This window comes from Capricornis sumatraensis, chromosome 1, assembly GCF_032405125.1.
Source record: "Capricornis sumatraensis isolate serow.1 chromosome 1, serow.2, whole genome shotgun sequence".
In the NCBI taxonomy this organism is placed as follows: domain Eukaryota; kingdom Metazoa; phylum Chordata; class Mammalia; order Artiodactyla; family Bovidae; genus Capricornis; species Capricornis sumatraensis.
The window spans coordinates 263,185,711-263,209,562 of NC_091069.1; the positions used below are offsets into that span (position 1 = coordinate 263,185,711).

General features: G+C 51.3%; 1 protein-coding gene across 1 annotated transcript in view; it reads left to right on the forward strand.

Moving 5' to 3' along the window:
• The window catches only part of KAT2B (lysine acetyltransferase 2B), a 98,913-nt gene that overhangs the window by 17,548 nt on the left and 57,513 nt on the right, over positions 1–23,852 (forward strand). The window contains exon 2 of the mRNA XM_068963708.1: positions 8,046–8,172. Within this exon, the coding sequence (XP_068819809.1) occupies positions 8,046–8,172 (127 nt within the window). The remainder of the gene's footprint in view (positions 1–8,045; positions 8,173–23,852) is intronic.

Below are 23,852 nucleotides of genomic sequence, written 5' to 3' on the forward strand. Positions count from 1 at the left end.
GTCTGTGACTTGACATTCCCTAATAGCCACTTGTACTCTTACACTTTGTATTAGAGTTGGTTTACAGTGTTGCGTCAGCATCAGGTGTACAGCAGAGTGAATCAGTTATGCGTGTGCATATGTCCACTCTGTTTCAGATTCTTTTCCCACGTAGGTCATTACAGAGTGTTGAGTGGAGTTCCCTGTGTTACACAGCAGGTTCTTATCTGTTTTATGCCACTTGCATTAATTTTCTCGGAATGCCATAAAAAAATGATCATGAACATTATTAGTTCCTTTAATTCAGTTTTGGAGGCCAGAGGTCTGAAATCAAGGTGTCAGCAGGGCAGGGCTCTGAAGGGTCTGGGAAGAATCCTTCCTGGGTCTTCCTAGCATCTGCTGGCTCCCGGTAGCCTCGGCCAGGACCAGGGATCGACTCGTGCTCCCTGCATTGCAGGCTGGGTTGTTAACCCCTGAACCGCTGGGGGAGCTCCCTCTTGGCTTTATAGATTCTCCTCTCCAGTCTCTGCCTCTGTCTCCACAGGGCGTCTTCCATGCGTATGAGTGACTCGGTGTCATCTCTCTCCTTTCTCTTACACGAACACCGCTTCCTGGGTTTAAGGCCCAGTCTAAACTAGGCTGATTTTGTCTCAAGACCCTTAAGTAACTCTGTGTCCAGACAAGGTCCCTTTGTGACGTTCTGGGTGGTCATAAGCTTTGGAGACAAGTATTCACCATATAAAAAATGGAAAGGAAACACTTTCACTAGTTTTAATGTTTTACCTAATATTCCCAAATATCATTATAGCATGGAATTAGTAGAAAAGAGTTCCTAGGTAGATAGTTCAGCATTCTTTCCCCACCTCTGACGCTCAATCTCTGACCTCAGCGCGGATCTGACAACGTGGCTCACCCTGGCCTTGCCCGTGGGTGTCAGAATGGTCTGGAGCCCTGCACGTGGCCGACACAGCTTTCCCACTTCAGGGTTTCTCTGTCCTCCCTTCTCACCCTCCCTCCACCCTCCTTTTAGTTTTCATGAATTTTTCTGTTTATTTGGGAAAAGTTTCAGTCCTTCTGAACAAAAGAAACAAAACCCTACTTTGTAAAAGCTACCGGGTTCCCAAGACTCAGTGAGGAAGCAAGCTTAGCCAATTTTGAAAGAAAAGTCTTTTATTCAGTTACTTTCTAAATCATTGGAGTTTCTTGTGCAATTTATTAAGCTCTTCTGTCACAAGTGGCTTCAGTGTGGGGGTTGTAGCCTTCTTTTACTGAGTAGGGGGAATGCAAGGGTCTCGGGAGGACTCTCCCTCCTGTGAGGTTCATGACCTACCCACTTCTCAGGCCCCCAAGAATACGGCAGTCTTCCGTCATATTAAGACAAGAAGAGGCATCAACTTTTAACTTCTGGACTCTTAAGTCTGTTGCAATCATGAGGTTAAGATTTTTATCTCTGAAAATCCATATCCGTTCTCCAAGAACTGGAAGCTTGTTCCTGTCTTGGCTTGAACTTCAGTGAGGGGAGGGGGCTTATAAGCAGGGACAGGGACAAGGGTGTTGGATCCTGGAATTCTTACATGTGGTTTATGGTGAGGATATGGTTTCCACCCTCTGTGTGTACTGAGCCTCTGTTACTGTTGTTGGAATCTCTCTGGAATTACTTTTTTTTCATTCAAAGGAATCAATGTCAAAGAAAATTAGCAATGAACCCATGAATATGAACTCCAGAGAAGAATGCAGAATATGGAGGGAATGTCCCTTCCCCTCCCCAACTTTCACCCCCCCACCGCCAAAGCGTGTGTCTTTCTAGTTCCTCTGCATGTCCGCATTCCTACATTTGAAATTGCTTCTGCATTTAACAAACATACATCAAATTATGCTCCGTATTATTCTGTGGGTTTGTCTTTGCTGCCAGTCACTAGGACCTAGAGAGGTTCCTTGTCAGCACAAATATTTAGCCTTATTTTTTAAAATGTTTTAGGTGTAAGCAAAGTTACATATATATATCTTCACACATTGAAGAGATTCTTTCCCCATATGGTCATTAGAGGGTGTTGCGTAGAGATCGCTGTGCTGTGCAGGAGGCGCTCGGTAGTCACTGTTTCATATGTGGTGTGTGTGGACGCCAACCCGCATCTCCCAGTTGACCCCTCTCCCCTTCCCCTCCCGGTAACAGTAAGTTTGTTGTCTACACTGCAGCTCTCTTTCTGTTTTGTAAATAAGTTCATTTGTGCCTTTTTTTTTTAGATTCCACATATAGGTGGTATCATGATATTTATCTGTCTCTGACTTACTTCACTCACTCTGACACTCTCTAGGTCTATCAGTGTTGTTGCAAATGGTGGTATTTCTTTCTTTTTTATTGAGTAATATTCCATCGTGTATGCTTGTTTTTGTCCTGTTGGTCAGTCGTGTCTGACTCTTTGCGACCCCATGGACTGCAGCACGCCAGGCCTCCCTGTTCTTCACCATCTCCCAGAGTTTACTCAAACTCATGTCCATCGAGTCAGTGATGCCATCTAACCATCTCACCTTCAGTCGTCCCCTTCTCCTCCTGCCCTCAATCTTTCCCAGCACCAGGGTCTTTTCCAGTGAGTCGGCTCTTAGCATCAGGTGGCCCAAGTATCGGAGCTCCAGCTCCAGCCCTTCCAGTTTATGCGTATGTATCACATCTTTTTTTATCCATTCCTCTGTCGATGGAGATTTCAATTGCTTCCATGTCTTGGCTATTGTAAATAGTGTTGCAGTGAATGTTGGGATGCATATATCTTTTTTGTTGTTTAATATTGTGAGCAAGTGACTCCAAGTTAGGAATAACTTTTTAATTAGAGGATAATTGCTTTACAGTGCTGTGTTAGTTTGCATGTGTCTTTTAAATTAGTTTTCTCCAGATTCATGCCCAGGAATGGGATTGCCGGGTCATTTACGTGAGGAGCGTCACTTTTCGTTTGTAAGCTGACCAGTCTTTTGTTCAGTAAGTGATGTGATTCCACAGTGATCGGGACCAGCATCTTCAAGCTCCTTTCGTTGGCTGCATCCTCTTCAGGTCCTTGCTTTAAAGTCCTGTCATAGTTGATCATGACGTATAGAGCTCTGGTCTCAGCTAGTTTTTCACCTAACAGGGCTCTCCTACCATGTTACCAGCGTCTTCGTTACCACTTCCATCCATTCTGCGCCTACCCACCTTCATTCCTTGGTGCCTCTGACAGTCTTGTGGGATGGATAGTTCGTGCTCCTTTCATAGATTAGGAAGCGTAAGGGTGAGGGATTCGCCCCAGGTGCATACAGCTAGCAGATGTTGAAGTTAAGGTTTGAAATTGCCTCTGCATCACTCCAGGCCCACCCTCCTGAACAGAGCTCTGATACTGCGTGCTGTCCCCGGCCGCCTGTCTGCCAGCCTCAGCCCAGGCTGAAACACTCGGCTGGCAAACACGTTCCTTGCCCCGTCGCTGCTGTGGGTTGGTCGGGGGCAGGTGCCCGGGGCCGCGGCCGAGGCCTCCCGGACGCGCCGCGCCTTCCCCAGGCTCCCGCCGGCCTCTGCGGCGGAGCGCGGTCCTGCCGTCCCCGGCCTCCCGCTGGCTCCATCCCTGCCTTCCGCGCGCCTCCAGGCTCGAGGAAGCGTGTCCTGAAGGAAGGTCCCGGGCCTGGGACTTTGCTGCGGGAAGACCCGGTCTGGGAGAATGGAGTCACTCGCTTAGAGAAGATGCAGGCCTGCCTCCCTCTGGCGCTGCCCGCGCCCCCCAACGCCGCTTTACTTCCCTGAGGAAGTTGCCCAGGGACTCCAGGGCCTCTTGCGGCCGAGCGCCTGGGCTGCGTCTCCATCTCCCGAGGAGAGAGGGCTCTGGTGTCCCAGCATCCAGGCTTGTGATGTGAGGGACACGCAGAGGGTGCCCAGCGTTTGGAGAGACAGTGCACGGGCCGTGAGGAGCAGGAGAGGCTTGGGGCTTGCCTGCTTTCCCCTCGTCCCTGTGCACGTCGTCCCCCGCCCGCCAAACGCAGGGAACTGCGTGCCGCGCGCGTGCCGCCCGCGTGCCGCGGGAAGAGCCGCGGGGAGGCCCCACCCCAGGCACTGCCACGGGCCTTCTTACCTGTGGCCTCGGACTTTTGCCACAGGAAGTGCTGTCTTGGGGTGATGGCTCTGCTCGCAGCCGTGGAGCGAACAGGGTTGATCAGGCCTGCTGGCGGCCTCCCCGCGTCCTCGTAATGAGGAACCTCACGCCTAACTAGGTCAGCGTCTCTCAGCGTCTGGAGTGGCAGATGCGCGGCCTTTGGTGGCGTTCATTCTGGTCCACATGGAGCTCCTGCCACGGGTACTTCCTTCCCGGGGTTGGCCTGCCTGTGAAGACTGCGGCTGTGGTTCCTTCCGTGACCAGATGCAAAATCCATCATGTCTGTCAAAAGCTACAGAGGTCGATGAGACAGACTGAGGACAGAGTGTACTTCGGTCATTATCCGCTTGACCCCACACCCAACAGAAGCCCTCTGCCTTCCTAAGTCAGGAAACCCTTGAAGGGCAGCTTGGCACCTTTGAGACAATTCAGGGAGCGTCCTGCGGTCTCGTGGTGGGCCTTTCTTCCTGTCCAGGTAACGGAGATTTGTGAGTGCTGGGTTGTGTTTGTTAGTGTGCTTCCCCGTGTGATAGGAGCATTGTTATCCTGGACTGGAAGTTAAAAGCAGAAGGAAGGAAGACGATTTACTGATAGAGATTCAGTTCAGTTCAGTTCAATTCAGTTCAGTTCAGTCGCTCAGTCGTGTCTGACCCTTTGCGACCCCATGAATCGCAGCGCGCCAGGCCTCCCTGTCCATCACCAACTCCCGGAGTTCACTCAGACTCACGTCCATTGAGTCTGTGATGCCCTCCAGCCATCTCATCCTGGGTCGTCCCCTTCTCCTGCCCCCAATCCCTCCCAGCGTCAGAGTCTTTTCCAATGAGTCAACTCTTCCCATGAGGTGGCAAAAGTACTGGAGTTTCAGCTTTAGCATCGTTCCTTCCAAAGAAATCCCAGGGCTGACCTCCTTCAGAATGGACTGGTTGGATCTCCTTGCAGTCCAAGGGACTCTCAGGAGTCTTCTCCAACACCACAGTTCAAAAGCATCAATTCTTCGGCGTTCAGCCTTCTTCACAGTCCAACTCTCACATCCATACATGACCACAGGGAAAACCATAGCCTTGACTAGACGGACGTGACAGGACCGTGGGTGGATCCCCGCCCCGCCATGATTGCTGTTTAAGGAAAACAAGAATGGGGATGGTTGGCCCTCATGCCTAAAGGAAGAAATGAAGGAGAAAGAGAATGTTTGCAGACCCCTGCCTCAAGCCCTTGTGTTCTGCCTGCACCCCCGTCTGCAGCCCAGAGGACCCTCCCGGAGAGGAAGAGAAGAGACACGGAGCCTGGCCGGCGCGTCTGCGTTCTCAGGAGGCCTTCCCCGTGGGGCCCCCACGGCAGCTCTCGGCTTTCCGCCCTGAGCTCCGCCCGCCCTGGCCGCCGCGCTCTGCGGAGCAAACCAGGCCTGGCTGCCCCTGCGCAGGTTGCTCCTTCTGCCTGGGGTGCTCTTCTGGCAGCGAGCTTCATCGTCAGCCTTTGCTTGACTGCCCCCGTCTCTAAAAGTCCCGGTTAACACCGTGCGTTTGACGGCTCTGCTCCAGACCTTCGCGGCCCGCCGTCCGTCTGTCCCGCCCAGCACCAGCCCTGACACCCTGTGTGCTGTGCCCACCTGTGCTGCCCGGCCGCCACCCCCAGCGCCCCCGCGGCTGCGCCCCCGGGCCCGGCAGGGTCTCCTCGGCTCCTTCCATACCCGGCAGGCGTAGCCGGCAGGGAGCAGGCCCTCGGCACGCATCGTGCGGCCTTGACCTCGGATGTCGTTCTTCCGACTCCAGGTTTCTGGCCGCAGCTGTTCTCTCCTTCTGGGTTTGGCGCACCCTCCTCATTGGCTGCTTTTGTCATCACTTGTTTTTCTCTAGCTAAAAGCCTTTTTTGGAAAGGGCAGTTGAATCAGACCAACTGCTCAGAACAGCTGGAGGCGGGGCCGCTGGCCCACCATGAGGAGATGAGGAGTGGATGGGGGGGTCTCCCCCAGCTCTCGAGATTGTGGGGTGCCTTCTGGGAAGCAGACTCTCACGAACATCACCTCAGGAATGTGGCCTTGGAGACCGTGTCTCTAAGAGGCACATGGCTTGCCTCAGAGAATTTCAGGGCCCGGTTTAGCTTAGCATCAGAGCATGTGCCTGGCCAGACCGAAGAGGGTCCCTGGAGCTATGCACCGGGGGCTGCTCTGCTGGCGTCGCTGGTGGAAGGTCCTTCCTCAGCCCGTCCTCACTGTGAGGAGCAGTCAGGTGGGGCTTGCCAGGTTCCACGCACCCACGGGGAAGGACTTACCATCAAAAGCAGGTTTTTCTTGCATCTTGACCCTTCCTGCCTTGCCAGTTGTTTATTCTTTCTTTTCTTACTCTCCTCTACCTGTACACACTTCAGAAACTATTCCTATCTTGGAGAATTTTCTGTGTGAGGTCAAGGCAGCAGCCGTTCTGAAATTTTCAGACTTCTCTTAACTTCAGCCATCTGGTACACCAGGGACTGGGGTGGGTGGGTGGGGTTGCTGGGACATCCAAACCAGGGAGAAAAGATGTCTGAGGGAACGAAAGATCTAACACAAAGCCCAAGCCCAAGCACAAAAATCTATTGCAATTTATTTAAAGGCCAGTACTGTCCAGGAGAAAGTGAAGTCGCTCAGTCGTGTCCGACTCTTTGTGACCCCATGGACACCAGGCTCCTCTGTCCATGGGATTTTTCTAGGCAAGAGTACTGGAGTGGGTTGCCATTTCCTTCTCCAGGGAACTTCCCGACCCAGGGATTGAACCCGACCCAGGGATCGAACCCAGGTCTCCCACATTGTAGACAGACGAATGTTCTATAGGCGCATTAAAAAAGAAAAAAGAAACCGGCCAAGTGGGTTTTAATATCTAAACTAGTGTCATTTCAGCATGTGATGAATGTGGAAGCTGTCGAGATGCTTGCTTTCTGCTCCAGTCTTCTAAGTCTGCTGTGTGCCTTGCGTCTCCTGGGTGTGCCCGTGTGCGCAGGCCGCATTGCAGGGGCCTGGTAGCCACTTGTGACTTGTGAGGCCACAAGTGTTGGACGGTGTACACAGAAGGCTGTTAGCCAGAGTGAATCAGCCCGGGTTTCATGTTGTTTCAGCAACTCATATTTTTATTTCTCATCGATAGAAGATTTCAAGCTCTCAATAGGAGAGGGCTGGTGTGAAGAGAGTCACTCAGTGTGAGCTTTCCACTTTTCCCGCCACACTTATGACCAGTGAAGACCCAGAGTGGTACTCGGTAGAATAATCAGGAATAATCGATACCTTTCCACGCTTGTCCTCTGCTTTATAACCCAGGTCATCACAGAAACACTTGAGCATTTTTGCTGTTTTCTAAGAAGGTGGGGAAATGTGCAAAGTGGGAAAAGTTAAGAATGATGCTGTCAAGCGTTACCAAAAAGTGCTCTGGCGTGGGAAACCGGGGAGATTGTTGGGAGGGAGAACTCGCAGCCTCCACGAAGAACTCTCCACGTGTCCAGCTGGGGGCCCACGGGGGACTGGGAGGAGCCGGCGGAGGAGTGGGAGGAGCCGGCGAGGGCGACCTCACCTGCTGCGTCCCTCTGGTGGCTCCGGGGTCGCTGACCTCGTCAGTGCCTTGGGTAGAGCTGTCGCCGGAGCCCCACGTGTTGTGGGGACCTCAGGAGTCTGGCTTTTCCCTTCGGGAAGCTTGATGGATGGACTCCGTGGATGCTCGCTGGGGGCGTGGTGCCAGAGCGGAGGGCACAATCCTCTCTCTGTGAGGCAGGATCAGCGGAAAGGAAACCAAAACCCAAAAAGCAACGACAGAACAACATGTCTGAGTCACACCCTCTTTGCCTTTTTTCTGCTTTTGTTTCCTGCTAATACAGAGAACATTATCAAGTCAGGAGTGGGAAGGGTGCCGTCCTGTGACTGGTGTGTGTTCCTTACGTATAAAGCATTCAGTTCCTTGCTGTCTAGTATATAATTCTGTTTCTCCCTTTGTTTTTTAGGCAGAGGAATCTTGTAAGTGCAATGGCTGGAAAAACCCCAATCCTTCGCCCACGCCCCCCAGAGCCGACCTGCCGCAGATCATCGTCAGCCTCACGGAGTCCTGCCGGAGCTGCAGCCACGCCCTCGGTGAGTCCCGCCGCTCGGGCGGACCAGCGGAGACTCTGCCCTGCTGGGCTGGGCGGGTTAGCCGGGCTTGTACACCTCGCCGCTGAGGAGGCCGCGGGCACGACCCCTTAACCTCCTGGTTCTGCTGGGAGCTTCTCGCGGGAGGCGAATCCTGCCCTGTGTGCACTCAGTCTTCTTTTCCTGGGGTTTATCGGCTGTGCGGGGTCTTCGCGGCGGCTCAGGCTTTTCTCGAGCTGGGGCAAGCGGAGCTTGCTCTCTGATCGCGCTTCGTGAGGGCTTCCCATCTGGCGGCCCCGCTGTACGGGGCTTCAGCTGCTGGGCTCAGGAGCTGTGACACTCGGGCTTAGCCCGTCTGGCGCGCGGCATCTTCTGGGATCAGGGCTCGCCCTGTGTGTCCTGCGGGCGGATGCTTCGCATTCTCCACAGCCGCTTTCATCCCTCTCTGTGTCCCCTCACTTTCCCCAGGAGCTGGGCTGACCGCTGCTGGGGGCGGGGCAGGGGATTGCCAAATGGGACGAAATGTGGCCGCTGAACTAGTTAGCATGTCCTGATTCACTCTGATTTTTTTTTTTTTTATTCTTTTCTGATTCCCTGAACTTTCTGAGAGTGCTTAATTTTATCTTCATATTCTTTAATTTCCTGGGTCTGCTATCTCTTTTCTTCCTTGGAATTGTGTTTGGTAAATATTTACTTGTCTTTTCCCTTTCAACATTCTTATCTGTCCCTGCAAGCTAGTCACTATCAGCCTAGCCAGACTCTGCCCGAGTTAGTTACCAGGACTGTGCTAATACAGTTGGAGTCCTGATACTAGTTTTAGGACAAACATTTTCTTTTTAAATTATATTCTGTCTAAGTGGATGAAAGTTACTGCGTAGTTTCCCCTAGAAATTCAAATTCGAAGTCACAAGGGGTCTGGAACTGCTGTTCTTCCTTTTCTGTCTGCAGTCATCCGGTCTCCCAAAGAACGGTCATTGTGCAGGTGGCCGCCCACTGCCACACCAGTGCAGCCCCGGCCACACATCCTAATACATTTTGTCTTTTCCACCTGCCCCTTGTGAGGGCTGGGTGCTCTTAGCTTCATCTTTCTCTTAAGCTTCCCGCTCATCTCAGATGGAGCATCAGCCTTCGGTAGCCAGCAGCTAGGTCTAGTTAGAAGTGTGATTTTGTATTCAGCTAGAGAGGGTTTCAGTCTGTATAGAACAAAACAGGAAATAGGGCGATCTCAGGAAGTTACCACACCGGAGTGGCCTGAGGAAGGGAACTAGAGAACCTCCATCTCATGAGAGACGTAAACGCGCCTACAGTCACGTCACTGTGTTGGTTTAACTGGTGTCTCTTCTGGCTTTTGAAGCAGCCAGTGCAAAGCAAAAGGCCAAGGGTCACAGGAAGGGCTTTGCTTGGAACTCCCCTTTCCCACCGTCATCCCGGAGCATTGCCCTTTAGAATTGCCTCAGGGAATGTGACGCAATAGAACTCCTCAAACACTGGACTTGAACTGTACTTGGTTTTGATTGGGAAATCCTATTATCCTTCCCCAATTAACGTTTAAAAACAGAGTCTTCTTTCTTATGTAGCTGAGCAGATTGTCTCCTTTGGGCACACAGGAATGCCCAAAGGCAGAAACAGCCTTTCTTGAAGAAAAGCTGACCTTGTTCCCTTTTATATTTCTTAACAAGCTGTGAAAACAAATACCCTTACTGTACTATACATAACTGAGAATGGGAAAAAGGGTACACATCCTTTATCCTGACAAACTCATGCCAGAAAGTTAACCTACCTGTAAATTGGATACGCCTTCAGATTAAAAGGGCAGCTATTAGAGCCATATTCACGATACTGAAAAACTAAAACAGCCTAAATATCCCAATGGAAGAGGTCCTTGCTTGAATTATGAAATTCATTGTTCAGTTCAGTCGCTCAGTCGTGTCTGACTCTTTGCGACCCCATGAATCGCAGCACGCCAGGCCTCCTGTCCATCACCAACTCCCGGAGTTCACTCAGACTCACGTCCATCGAGTCCGTGATGCTATCCAGCCATCTCATCCTGGGTCGTCCCCTTCTCCTCCTGCCCCCAATCCCTCCCAGCATCAGAGTCTTTTCCAATGAGTCAACTCTTCCCATGAGGTGGCCAAAGTACTGGAGCTTCAGCTTTAGTATCATTCCTTCCAAAGAAATCCCAGGGTTGATCTCCTTCAGAATGGACTGCTTGGATCTCCTTGCAGTCCAAGGGACTCTCAAGAGTCTTCTTCAACACCACAGTTCAAAAAGCATCAATTCTTCGGCGCTCAGCCTTCTTCACAGTCCAACTCGCACATCCATACATGACCACAGGAAAAACCATAGCCTTGACTAGACGGACCTTAGTCAGCAAAGTAATATCTCTGCTTTTTAATATGCTGTCTAGGTTGGTCGTAACTTGCCTTCCAAGGAGTAAGCGTCTTTTAATTTCATGGCTGCAGTCATCATCTGCAGTGATTTTAGGGCCCAAAAAAATAAAGTCTGACTGTGGCTATTAACAAAAGATGTATTTTGCAACATACAAAGACATTCTTAACATATTGTTAATGAAAAAAGCAGGCCAGAGAGCAGCTTAATTGAAGGTTTTATGATTTTGGACAAAATGGCAAGATCCACCAGCCTAAGTTCAAATCCCAGCTCAACAACCAGTAGCTGTAAACTGGGACGTATTATTTAATTTGCCTGGATCTCCAGTTTTTCAGTTCTGAAATGGAGTCAGTGGTAGTATTTACCTCATGGGAGTGTTTGAGGGGTAAATGAATTAACGCCAGTCAAAATTTTAGCATAGTACCTGGCGGAAAATTCGTTATTACTCTTTCTGGAGTTCTTTACTTCAAACAATGGATGGGAACTCTGTTCAGTTTAAATGAGAAAACCATGTTTGTAAGAAGGGTACTGGTTGCTTTCACAAGCTGGGGACAGAGGAATGCGGAGTCAGTCGTGTCTTGCAGGAGTTCAAGGTCCTGTATCCAGGATCCTGGATGATTCCCGTCCACTACCTTGAGAAGACTCTTGAGAGTCCTTTGAACTGCAGGGAGATCACACCGGTCAAGTCTAAAGGAAATCAGCTCTAAATATTCATTGGAAGGACTGATGCTGATGCTTTGGTACTTTGGCCACCCTATGAAAGACCCTGATACTGGGAAAGACTGAAGGCCAAAGGAGTGGGCAGCAGAGGGTGAGACGGTTGGATGGCATCACCGACTCTGTGGACAGGAGTCTGAGCGAACTCCAGGAGGTAGTGAAGGACAGGAGCTGGGTGTGCTGCAGTCCCTGGGGTTGCAGAGAGTGGGACGCACTCAGGGGCTGACCAGCAGCCACTGCCCAAACCCCCCCCCCCCCCCCCGCCCCCCTGTTGGGGATTTAAGTCTTCAGAGGAGGGGCTGCGTCATACAGGTATCCACTTGCCCAGCCCAGAGTTTCACCCTCCCACTGAGAACCACCGGGAAGGCGGCCCTTCCTGAAGGGGGCCCCCGCCTGGAGAGCAGCCCCGTGCATCACCTGACTTCATCAGGCTGGAGGCTGTGATACACGGTTCAGTAAACAGACTGGGATGGTCCAGAGGATGCATGTTGAGTTGCTGCTGACGCTGGTTTTCTCAGGGCGCTGGGGGTGTGGGCATTTTAAAATATTTCCCTCTTTCCTTCCTTCTGCTCTCCATTCGGTTGCTTCCTTAAAATTGAAACGTCTGCACATTTTCAAGCACTCTTGGGATCATCACCAGAATGCTGGAGCTTGTTTGTTTGTCCTGGTGTCAGGGTTCTGACACCAGGAAGCTTCCTCTTTCAGAAGGAGGACTATGCCCCCCTCCCTCCTCCCTACTTTAAAAGAAAACTTTTTATTGTGGAAACTTTCATGTATACATGAAGGAAGAATCATTTAATATAATAAACAGCCTTGGATCCGTCACCCGGCTTTAACAATGATTAACATGTGACAGTTTCCCTCTCCCCCTTTTTCGGGCCAGAGCATTTTCTTTTAAGCCAGACATCTTTTCTTCCTGCAGATTGCTTCTTTTTCTTTATGGTTTCTTTGTCTTTGGCGGTGCTGGGTCTTCGTCGCTGTGTGCGGGCTCTCTCCAGCTGTGCTGAGCGGGGCTGCCCTGCAGAGTGTGGGCTTGCCACTGTGCAGCCTCTCCCGCTGCAGAGCGTGGACTCTAGGCTCATGGGCTGCAGTAGTTGCTGCCGCATGCAGGATCTTCCCGGGCTGGGGATGGAACCCGGGTCCCCTGCATGGGCAGGCGGGTTTTTGTCCTGTCCCACCAGGGAAGCCCCCGATTACTTCTTAAGTATTAACAGCAGTGTAGGGGTCAGGGCGTCACGTGGGCGTGAACCCTCAACAGCCTTCCCATCTGTGTGCACGGAACTGTTCTCACAGTCACTATTCTGAGCCTGGGAATTTGGACCCGACAATACGTGCATTGCTCTCAGACCTGTCAAAACAGCATCCAGGCTCGCCGATTGAGGGGTCTGCTCTGCTGAGTTGCCACTGGGTGTCCTTCGGTTCAGCCAGACAGTCTTTCGACAGTGAGCTCTGGTTTCACACGGTCTCTTGACAGTGACTCGCATCTCGGGCGTCCTTGGCCTGCCTTAATTTGATACTCTGTGTCTCCTGGGTGTAAATCGCAGGGCCCACGGTCTGATTAAATAGAACGAACGTTTGGTCGGGAGTTAGAAGCAACTCTAGGCCTGGCTGGGCAGTTTACCCGCCCCCTAACCGCTTTGCTCTTTAGAATCTTCACCACAGACTGGAAATGTCTCCGTCTTTGTTAATATTATAGCCACTTGCTACATTTGTCTAATGAGCACTTGAATTGTAGCTGCTCCAAATTGAGATGAGCTGTAGACCAAATAAGAAAAAGTGAGATGTTTCATTAATTTTGATTACATGGTGAAATGATATTTTGGATATATTTGGTTAATAAAATACATAAATATTCTTCAAATTAATCTCACCTGTTTCTTTTTTCTTTAATGTTGCTACTTGAAAACTTAAAATCACATGTGTCTAGCATTATGTTTCTGTTGGATAGCGTAGGCCTAGAACATTCTACTCCATTCTCTGAAATTTCTGGGACTGTTATAATTACATACAAAGTTTGACAGAGGGTCCTAACAGAGCACTTCAGTTGGCCCAAACACATCTCCTCACCTTAGTATTAATCAGAGTTTCTTGTTTTGGGACTGCTTGTTTCAGTGGCAGCCTCCTTCTATGACCAGGACACGAGGAAACACCCGTTGTTGCCACAACACAACTGGGGTTTCCGTTGTCTTTTGGAGCCCGTTGTTATGAACTGTGCTGAGACGTACTGCTTATTAAGTTTGAGTACGGATAATGTTTTGCAGTTTCGTGGAGATTTCTTATTGTTTTGCGTTTTAATTTATTTATCTTTGGCTGAGCTGAGTCTTCCTTGCTGTGTGGGCCTTCCTCCAGTGTCTGAGCAGGGGCCCCTCTCCAGCTGTGATGCCCAGGCCTCGCACTGGGGTGGCGTCTCCTGTTGCCGAGCACCATCTCTAGAGCAGGGCTCAGTAGTTGGGGCTCCTGAGCTCAGTCACCTTGCAGTATGTGCGGTCCTCCCAGACCAGGACTGAAGACCACGGCGCCATCAGGGAAGCCCCTGATTGTTCTTTTAATGTCATCAGATTTTCCTGATACACACGTGTAGTTAAACATCAAAAAAGTGGAAACTGGTGTTTATTCGACCTGGGTTTGATCCCTGGGAAGATCCCCTGGAGAAGGGAAGGGCTGCCCACTCCAGTATTCTGGCCTGGAGAATTCCGTGGACTGTGTAGTCCATGGAATTGCAAAGAGTCGGACACAACTGAGTGACTTTCACTTCCACCTGTGGTTATCTCTGCTTACCTGCTTATTTACGGTAGAAACTTTCCAAGCAAAGTAAAGACCAGCATTAACAATAATACCAGACTTGTTTCTTGGACAGTATGAAGCGTCTCAGCACGTATCTTACCTCCAGCATTTTTCTAATGGACTGTTGAAGCTGAACCTGGCCTTTGTACCCCAACATCAAATTAAATCTCGGAAACTTTTGGAGATTTGGGGATTTTGGAAATTTTGGAGAGTTTTGGGTGAAGTAGCAGAGAATAGCTTTATTGGTTTGTCAGGCAAAAGGGGACACAGCAGGCTAATGCCCTAAAACCTGTGTGTTTCCACCTGGCAGGTAGCGCGGAGCTTCACAGTAATGGTTCAGAGGGGGCATCAGCTGGAGGACCTCCTTCCGACTGGTTGGTGGCGAGGTCATCGGTAGTCGGCATCAAAAGCCTGATTCCAGCTGCTCCGGGGTCTGCTTGCTTACGGGCAGCAAACAGCTAACTTCTCCCACGTGGTGGGGGTTTCATAGCTGAAAGCCACTCAGAGTCACTGCTGTGTACCGTGTGAGGGGTCCTGGGACCCTGCCTCAAGGCCGCCTTCTTTCTGACTGCGCCTCCCTTGTCTCGCGTCCCCTCCCTTCCCTGACTAGCAGCTGTTTGAACCTGCTCTTTGGAATTTCTGGAAGGTCATAGAGGAGGAATGAAACCTGTTTCCTGCAAGCAAGAGGTGGGGACACAGGAAGGCTCTCCTGCCCAGGAGCCTCACAGGGTCCTGCCTGGAATCACAGGGGATTCCAGCCCTCCTCTATGTTCCCACCACATCACGAGCCCCCACCATCTTCTGGTCACCCCCGGGGCCCGTGTACACGTGTCCCTGGCAGATGCCGCGTGACGGACCCGCGGGCCCAGCCAGACATGGACACAGCCACCTGGGCCAAGTCTGCTAATGCCTCTCGGGGAGGGGCCCCAGGTTTTCTGTACTCTTTCTCCATGGCCTCAGAGTTGTCGGGAGCTGTGAGTCTGTGGCAGGATTCAGGGATAAAGCTGGCAGCATTTTGTGCCCACTTAGTATATCATTACTTTCCCAGCGCCCTGGGGTCCTGAAGTCCTGGGATTGCTTTGAGCCCCTGGGGTCCTGAAGTCCTGGGATTGCTCTGAGCGCCTGGGGTCCTGAAGTCCTGGGGGATCTCTCTGAGCCCCCTGGGTCCTGAAGTCCTGGGGGATTGCTCTGAGCGCCCCTCGCACCAGCCGGTCCTATGCTTACACCTGCCGCAGCACCGGGAGCTGAGTCTCCTCTTGCACACCTGGCTTCCCACACAGGCATGCGTGTGCGAACTCAGTCGTGTCCTCGCAGTCTAATCCGGGCATGTTCTTCTGCTTCAGCCCTCTGGGTGCCTCTTCCTCTCAGGACGGAGCCCCCTGGGCTGACTGTGTGAGGCTCAGGCACCTGCCGGCCCGTCCTCCCCTCTGCCTTGCACGAGGAGGCACACAGCGCCGGCCTCGCCCTTCGTCCTTCCCTGCAGGGGAGCCTGACTCGCCTCTGCGTCCTGGCTGACCCAGCCGTTGGCACAGAGAATCCAGGCCTCCCTGTCGCTGTACTGCAGCAGGGCTCCCCTTGTTTAACTGTGGTTCTCTAACCCTTGTTGCTTTTCTGTGCTGGACGGACATGAAGGCAAAACAAGACCAGGAGCTGCTGTGGCTCAGATCATGAGCTCCTTATCGCCAAATTCACACTGAGATTGAAGAGAGTGGAGAAAACCACTAGACCATTCAGGTATGACCTAAATCAAATCCCTTATGATTATACAGTGGAAGTGAGAAATAGATTTCAGGGACTAGAGCTGATAAACAGAGTGCCTGATGAACTATGGATGGAGGTTCATGACACTGTACAGGAGACAGGAAGCAAGAGCATCCCAAGAAAAAGAAATGCAAAAAAGCAAAATGGTTGTCTGAGGAGGCCTTACAAATAGCTGAGAAAAGAAGAGACGCTAAAGGCAAAGGAGAAAAGGAAAGATATTCCCATTTGAATGCAGAGTTCCAAAGAATAGCATGGAGAGATAAGAAAGCCTTCCTCAGCGATCAATGCAAAGAAATAGAGGAAAACAACAGACTGGGAAAGACTAGAGATCTCTTCAAGGAAATAAGAGATACCAAGGGAACATTTCATGCAAAGATGGGCTCGATAAAGGACAGAAATGGTATGGACCTAACAGAACCAGAAGATATTAAGAAGAGGTGGCAATAATACACAGAACTGTACAAAAAAGATCTTCATGACCGAGATAATCACGATGGTGTGATCACTCACCTAGAGCCAGACATCCTGGAATGCGAAATCAAGTGGGCCTTAGGAAGGATCACAATAAACAAAGCTAGTGGAGGTGATGGAATTCCAGTTAAACTATTTCAGATCCTGAAAGATGATGCTGTGAAAGTGCTGCACTCAATATTTCAGCAAACTTGGAAAACTCAGCAGTGGCCACAGGACTGGAAAAGGTCAGTGTTCATTCCACTCGCAAAGAAAGGCAATGCCAAAGAATGCTCAAACTACTACACAAGCACTCATCTCACATGCCAGTAAAGTAATGCTCAAAATTCTCCAAGCCAGGCTTCAGCAATATGTGAACCATGAACTTCCAGATGTTCAAGCTGATTTTAGAAAAGGCAGAGGAACCAGAGATCAAATTGCCAACATCTGCTGGATCATTGAAAAAGCAAGAGCGTTCCAGAAAAACATCAATTTCTGATTTATTGACTATGCCAAAGCCTTTGACTGTGTGGATCACAAGAAACTGTGGAAAATTCTGAAAGAGATGGGAATACCAGACCACCTGACCTGCCTCTTGAGAAGCCTGTATGCAGGTCAGGAAGCAACAGTTAGAACTGGACATGGAACAACAGACTGGTTCCACATAGGAAAAGAAGTGCATCAAGGCTGTATATTGTCACCCTGCTTATTTAACTTCTATGCAGAGTACATCATGAGAAATGCTGGGCTGGAGGAAGCACAAGCTGGAATCAAGATTGCTGGGAGAAATATCAATAACCTCAGATATGCAGATGACACCACCCTTATGGCAGAAAATGAAGAACTAAAGAGCCTCTTGATGAAAGTGAAAGAGGAGAGTGGAAAAGTTGGCTTAAAGCTCAACATTCAGAAAACTAAGATCATGGCATCCGGTCCCATCACTTCATGGCAAATAGATGGGAAACAGTGGCTGACTTTATATTTCTGGACTCAAAATCACTGCAGATGGTGATTGCAGGCATGAAATTAAAAGGCGCTTACTCCTTGGAAGGGAAGTTACGACCAACCTAGACAGCATATTCAAAAGCAGAGACATTACTTTGCCAACAAAGGTCCGTCTAGTCAAGGCTATGGTTTTTCCAGTGGTCATGTATGGATGTGAGAGTTGGACTGTAAAGAAAGCTGAGTGCCGAAGAATTGAGGCTTTTGAACTGTGGTGCTGGAGAAGACTCTTGAGAGTCCCTTGGACTGGGAGGAGATCCATCCTAAAGGAGATCAGTCCTGGGTGTTCATTGGAAGGACTGATGTTGAAGCTGAAACTCCAATACTTTGGCCACCTGATGTGAAGAGCTGACTCATCTGAAAAGACTCTGATGCTGGGAAGGATTGAGCCAAGAGGAGAAGGGGATGACAGAGGATGAGATGGCTGGATGGCATCACGGACTCGATGGACGTGAGTCTGAGTGAACTCCGGGAGATGGTGATGGACAGGGAGGCCTGGCGTGCTGCGGTTCATGGGGTCACAAAGAGTCGGACACGACTGAGTGACTGAACTGAACTGACATGAAGGGGATTGAGTTTTTCCCTAGTTCCTGGTATGTTTAGTTCCTTGGGCATCACTGGATTTGTTTCTTCATTGCTAAAATATCCATGCATTCGGGGTCACTAAAAAGATGGTTGGTGGTGTTTATTCACAGAGGGATTTTCATGGTTCATGATCGGTACCTGTTCTGTGCAGAGTGGTAGCTGCCAGCCACGTGTGACTGATGACCAGACTTGAAACGTGGCTGTTCCAGTTGAAACATGCTGCCTGTGGAAAGTGCAGACCAGTCCTGAAGACTTAATGTGAGAAAAGAATGTGAGATAATTTAATGTTGAGTGTGCATCGAAATAATTTGGTATCCCCATGGAAGGAGGAGCCTGGTAGGCTGCAGTCCATGGGGTCGCGAAGAGTCGGACACGACTGAGCGACTTCCCTTTCACTTTTCACTTTCACGCATTGGAGAAGGAAATGGCAGCCCACTCCAGTGTTCTTGCCTGGAGAATCCCAGGGACGGGGGAGCCTGGTGGGCTGCCGTCTGTGGGGTCGCACAGAGTCGCACAGGCCTGAAGCAACTCAGCAGCAGCAGCAGGTTAGATGCAGTGTGTTGGCCTCCCCTGTTTCTTTTCAGGTTTACAAATGTGGCTCCTGGGGCTCCCTGGTGGTCCAGAGGCGGGACTGCTGCTTCCACCGCAGGGGCAGAAGTTCAGCCCCTGGCTGGGGAGCAAAGGTCCTGCAGAGGGTGTGGTTCGGTCAGATTTTTTTTAATTAAAATATTTCTTGAACACCTATTGTTAAAAAATGCTAAAGTGGTTGCTAGAATATTTATATGTGGTTAAATGTGGTTCTTGGGCTTCCCTGGCGGCTCAGCTGGTAAAGAATTTGATCCCTGGGTCAGGAAAATCCCTTAGAGCAGGGAATAGCAAGCCACTCCAGTATTCTTCCCTGGAGAATTCCATGGGCAGAGGAGCCTGACAGGCTACAGTCTGTGGGTTCGCAACGCCTGACACACAGAGACACACACCCATCCACAGACATGGTTCACATAGTCCTTCGCCTGAGCTCTCTAGAGGGTTCTTACTCTTAAATGACCCTTTTTCTCCCTTCCAGATGTGAGGTTACTGAAGATGAGACCACTTTTATCCTTCAGACTCTCTGATTTATTTTTTTTACTGAGGCACCTCACCATGAAGGCGTACCACGTCGTGCTAGTTTTTGGCGTGCAGTAGAGTGATCGGTTGTCCGTCTAGCTGCCTACCCACCCATCCATCCGTCTCTATAGTATTGCGGATTCTTTTCCGTTACAGGAAACTACTTTCAAATTACGAGCCTTTTGCGCGTGGCCGGAATCTGTCATTGAAGGACTTCATTTGATCTCTTCCAGCCTTGACCTCAGATTTCCACCAACCGAATGTGTACTTGAGCAGCTTGCGCCATCCCCCAGGTGCCGTGCCGCTGGCTTTCTCTCCCGTCCGGAGGAGCGAGCCGTGCTCTGGCCCCGCCGCAGGGCCTGGGACCGGGCTGCCCCAGGAAGCGGAGGCGCTGACTGGGGGCCGCGGCTGCAGGCGCGAAGGTCAGGGTTCCTGCGAGGCGTGGCGCTGGGGTCCCTAGCGGGTGGCTGTGGCCCCCTGGCGTCTGCGGTCTGACCTACTGCGTGGTGGCGGCCCGCTGGGAGACGCACGGTGGTCAGCCTGCCGTCCCGGATGCGCCTCCGGCCTCCGCGCGCGGTGGGCGCTGCGGGCACACCACTGCTAGGAGTGAGCCCTCCCCAAGCTGGGGTGCCCACTCTTGGGTAATCATGTGGATGCTTTGTACCAGGATCTTGGACGATGGTTTGAAATGAAGGCAGGGTCCTTTATGTTTGGTTATCAAATTCCAGGTGGAAGAAAGATTTTTTTAGAAAAACTTTTATTTGGAAGTGTTTTCAAACTTATGGGAAAGTGGTGAGCATAGCAGCAAGGAGCGTCCCGCGTGCCTTCTGCCCAGATGGGCCTGTTGGTCATAGTCTGCCCTGCGTGCTTGGCCCCGTGTCTCCATATGTGTGTGGACACGCCCACACTCACGTATCACACATGTTTGTGTGTGTGTGTGTGTTTGTATGTATCATACTTTTTCCTGGATCACGTGAGAATAAGATGCATTTACATCATGGCTTTTTCCTCTTGAAATACTTAAGTATAGATTTTCTAAAAATCAGGACAGTCTTTCTTATAAAGGTTTTTTTGTTGCTTTTTTGCCTATGCTGCGCTGCTTGCAGGATCCTCATTGCCAGCCCCTCCCCCCCAACCTCTGGACTGCCAGGGGATTCCCGAATACTCTTTTACATAAGCTCAGTTTAGTACCAACTTCAGTAAATATTAGCATTGATGTAATACTTAATCCAGTGCTTACTTGTTTTCTAATTTTAGAGTTGACCCAAAAATGTCTTTTAGAGCTTTTTTTCCTCTCCATTAAGCACCCAGCAGGCTAGGATCACATCCATATTTAGTTGTCACGTGAAGGTCAGACAGAGAGTCTCCTCTCCTCAGCACTTCCAGAAGCTTCTGACAGCAGATGCACAGGATTTTCTGCTCAGCCCTCCCGCAAAGCCCAGCGGGGCGTCTGGTGGCCTAATTCCAGTTCTACCTGCCTGTGATCAGCGCAGGCCCCGTGAGGTCCGGGGTCTGCACCCCCTTCAGATGCTGATCCCGAGTTCAGGTATCGCCCGTCTTTCCCGCTGGCCAGCTGTAAACTGAAGGCTCCTACTCCCGGGCTTTGATCACTTTGCAGAGCCCAGGAAAGCAGGCACTAGATTCCCGGTTTTTTCATAAAAGGATGCAAGTCAGGAACAGCGACAGAGGAGAAGCCGGAGCAGGGTGGGGAGCACGGTGGTGATTGGCTCAGCCTCCAGAGCCTCTCCCTTCCCGAGGCGGGGGTTCCAACCCTCTCCTCTCTGTGCTTCTGTGCAAAAGCCACTCACAGAATCAGGTGCGGCGGGAACGGTCTTTATGAATAACAGCAGACACTCGTTCACCTCTGTTGTTGCCGTCACTCGTGCAAGTCCAGGAGTTTAGGAGCACTTGGCTAAGAAAGGGGACAAAGGCCACATGTCGTAGGTCAGTGTCGCTGCTCGCCTCTCCCGTCTGCTCTGACGTGGACGGCTCCTCCTCCCCACCACACTCCCGCTTTTTGTCTTTTATGATATTGATGTTTTGGTGGAGGAATGTGTTCAATTTTAAGACTAAACCTGTTAAAAGCTGGGAGAAAATGCATTCTCGTCATCTTTTGATTCTGCGGGAAAGACCTTTGCAAGCAAGACCTTGAAGAAAGGCCAGACGTGGATCTGACTTTTCTGAAAAATGTAAAATTCCTGCATAACCACAAGCCAACAAACAAAAACCCCAGGCAATCTGGGAGGACAGACAGAAAAAGACCCACATCCTAGAAAAGCAGGCAGAGGACCTGAATACGTAGCACACAAAAGAACAAACGCAAGTGTCCAGGGACAGGGGAAACCATCCAGGGCATCCAGTGAGCGCAGATCACAGCAGCGGGGGCTCGGCTGGCTTTCAGAAGACGGAACGAGTGAGCAGACGCTCCGCTGTTGGCCGGTGTGGGGGAAGGGCTCTGTCTCAGCGCTCCTGTGGTGGACTGGGGCGGACCTTACTGGGAGGGTAAATTAGGGGGCGTCTATCAAAACTTTAAATAGCATTGACTCTATTATGAGGTCTGTGGCCGAGTCACCTGTTGTAGGCTTGTGCGGTGTAGTGTAGAGGTGCATCTCTTCAGGAAAACACACGTCTGGCTCCTTAAAGTGAACTTCTTTGCGTCAAAAGGTTTCTTTGGAAAAGATTGAGTGTTTTTTTCTTCAGCAGTGAGTGAGTCTTTGGTTACACATGAGTTCAGTAAGTATTTGGCTTTTCAGTTAGAGTGACGTGCATCCGGGTTTTGCATGGTGTGCGGCTGACTCTGGGCTCCCTGGTGCATCTGTCCAGTTTGCTTGTGCAGGTGTGCAGGCCCAGTCGCTCAGTCGTGTCCGACTCTTTGTGGCCCGCCAGGCTCCTCTGTCCATGAGGTTGTCCAGGCTAGAGCACAGGGATCATGCTACGTAACATCTCCTGCACTGGTGGGTGAGCTCTTCACCAGTCATTCTGGGAAGTCCCTAATCCTGCCCATCAGCCCCCAAGGGGCCATCTCTGGACTCAGTAGATGTGGGTCTGATGGGGACGGTCTCCCTCCCTCCCATGGCGACAGAGCACCCTGGGGGAAGGCTCGAGGTCCCTGTGATCAGAGGTGGGAGTGGGGAAGAGTGTGGGGGTGCCCAGCTGTGTCTGGTGTGGGCACTGTGCCATGGAAGTGCAGTGAGGCAGTAAGTGCCAGGTTCCTTGGCTGGAGGGGCCGCCATTCGGAGGGTGACCTCAAGGACTCTTAAGTCCGAGGTCCAGTGTGTGGGGACGGTGGTGGTGCCCTGGTTGTTGGGGTGGGGAGGTGATGAGGGGTGCGGGGATGATTGGGTTGGCATGGGGTTTAGCTGCTGATGTGGATTTGGTGAGAGAGAAAGCTGAGTGTCGGGTACTCAGAGACTGCAAGGGGCATTGGTGAGAGGGGCCCATAGCTGGAGAGCCTGAGAGCGTTACCAGGGCCCGTGCGCGCCCTGCGCCCTGCACAGTCGGCCAGTGAGCCCCAGAGATGAGGCCTTGAGGCGAGGACTCCTTTTATTAGGGAAGTTGGCTGAGCTGGAGGAGAGTAGACTAGCGTCTCAAAATACCCATTTATGGATTTTGATGGATATGGATCCATATAAATTTATGGATCAGAGATGGAGGGGTAAGGAAACACAGTACGGAGACCATTTAATTCTTGCAAGCCCCAGGCAGGAGGATGCATTCCTTTCTTGAGGGTCATTCCCAGGTGGGCAGGCTCACGGTACCTCCCTGCGAGCGGAACTGGAGCTCTTTAGTTTAACAGAGGCAGAGGGGCGGGGTTCTCAGAGGCAGGCCCTTATGTACGATTATAACAAAAAGACAGGAGTTCAAGTCTTAGCCTGCAGTCAGAATTAACCCTCCAGGCTACTAAGTACCGAGGCCAGTGGTGGGCTCTCCGCTTTCTCACTGTGGGGAAGCTTCTCTTTCTTGGCAGCTTGTCCAGAGCAGCTTTGTTTCTTCTCTGCGCCCCCTGTTTTCATCTGATCTCCCCCCTCCACCTCTACCCATTATTCATTCTAGAAGTCTAACCCTTTCCTTGCACCGTCATCTTTCTGCCTCCGCGTAGCCCCACCCCTGAGCTGCCCCTCCCTTCTTTCCGGAGGAGGATCCCGACCGGCTCCTCTTTGGCTGTGAGAGTCGCTGTGTCCAGCAGAGCCTCGCCCTCTGCCCTCTGGGAGCCTGCTGCTTGGTCTCCGTGTTCCGGCATCGCCAGCTCTGGTTCTCTGCACCCTGGGTCACACAGAGCGCAAGGAGAGGTTGCGGATTCCCTTCTGGGCAGTCAGAAGCAGGCAGACCTCCTCAGGTCTCCTGTCGTAAGCATTTAAGTTTCCATCTGGCCTGCGCTTCACGATGTGCAGGAGGTGGTGCTGCCTGTCAACACAGGAAGCTTGGGGTGCAGGTTTGATCCCTGGGCTGGGAAGATGCCCCCGAGGAGGGCAGGGCAGCCCCACTCCGTGTTCTTTCCTGGAGAATCCATGGACTGAGGAGCCCAGTGGGCTACAGTCCATAGGGTCGCAACTTAGCATGCCCTTGAAAAAGGCAAGGAAAGGCCTACCTCTGCTCTCCATAGTTGAGACTTTCTTTAGAAGTCATCTCAAGCACTTCTAGGTCCAAGAATTTTCAGCCAGCACACCAAGAGCTCCACCTCAAAGGATCACTCTTGCAGGGCTGCTGTCTGTCAGCCAGTGTAGCGACGGTTCCTGGAGACACAGACTGAGCCCTGGTGGGCTGTCAGTCGGCTTACCTCCGGTGACCCTCGCGACCCCCGGAGACCCTCATGACCCTGAGAGACCCTCACGGCCCCCGGAGACCCTCGTGGCCCCCGGTGACCCTCGCGACCCCGAGAGACCCTCACGGTC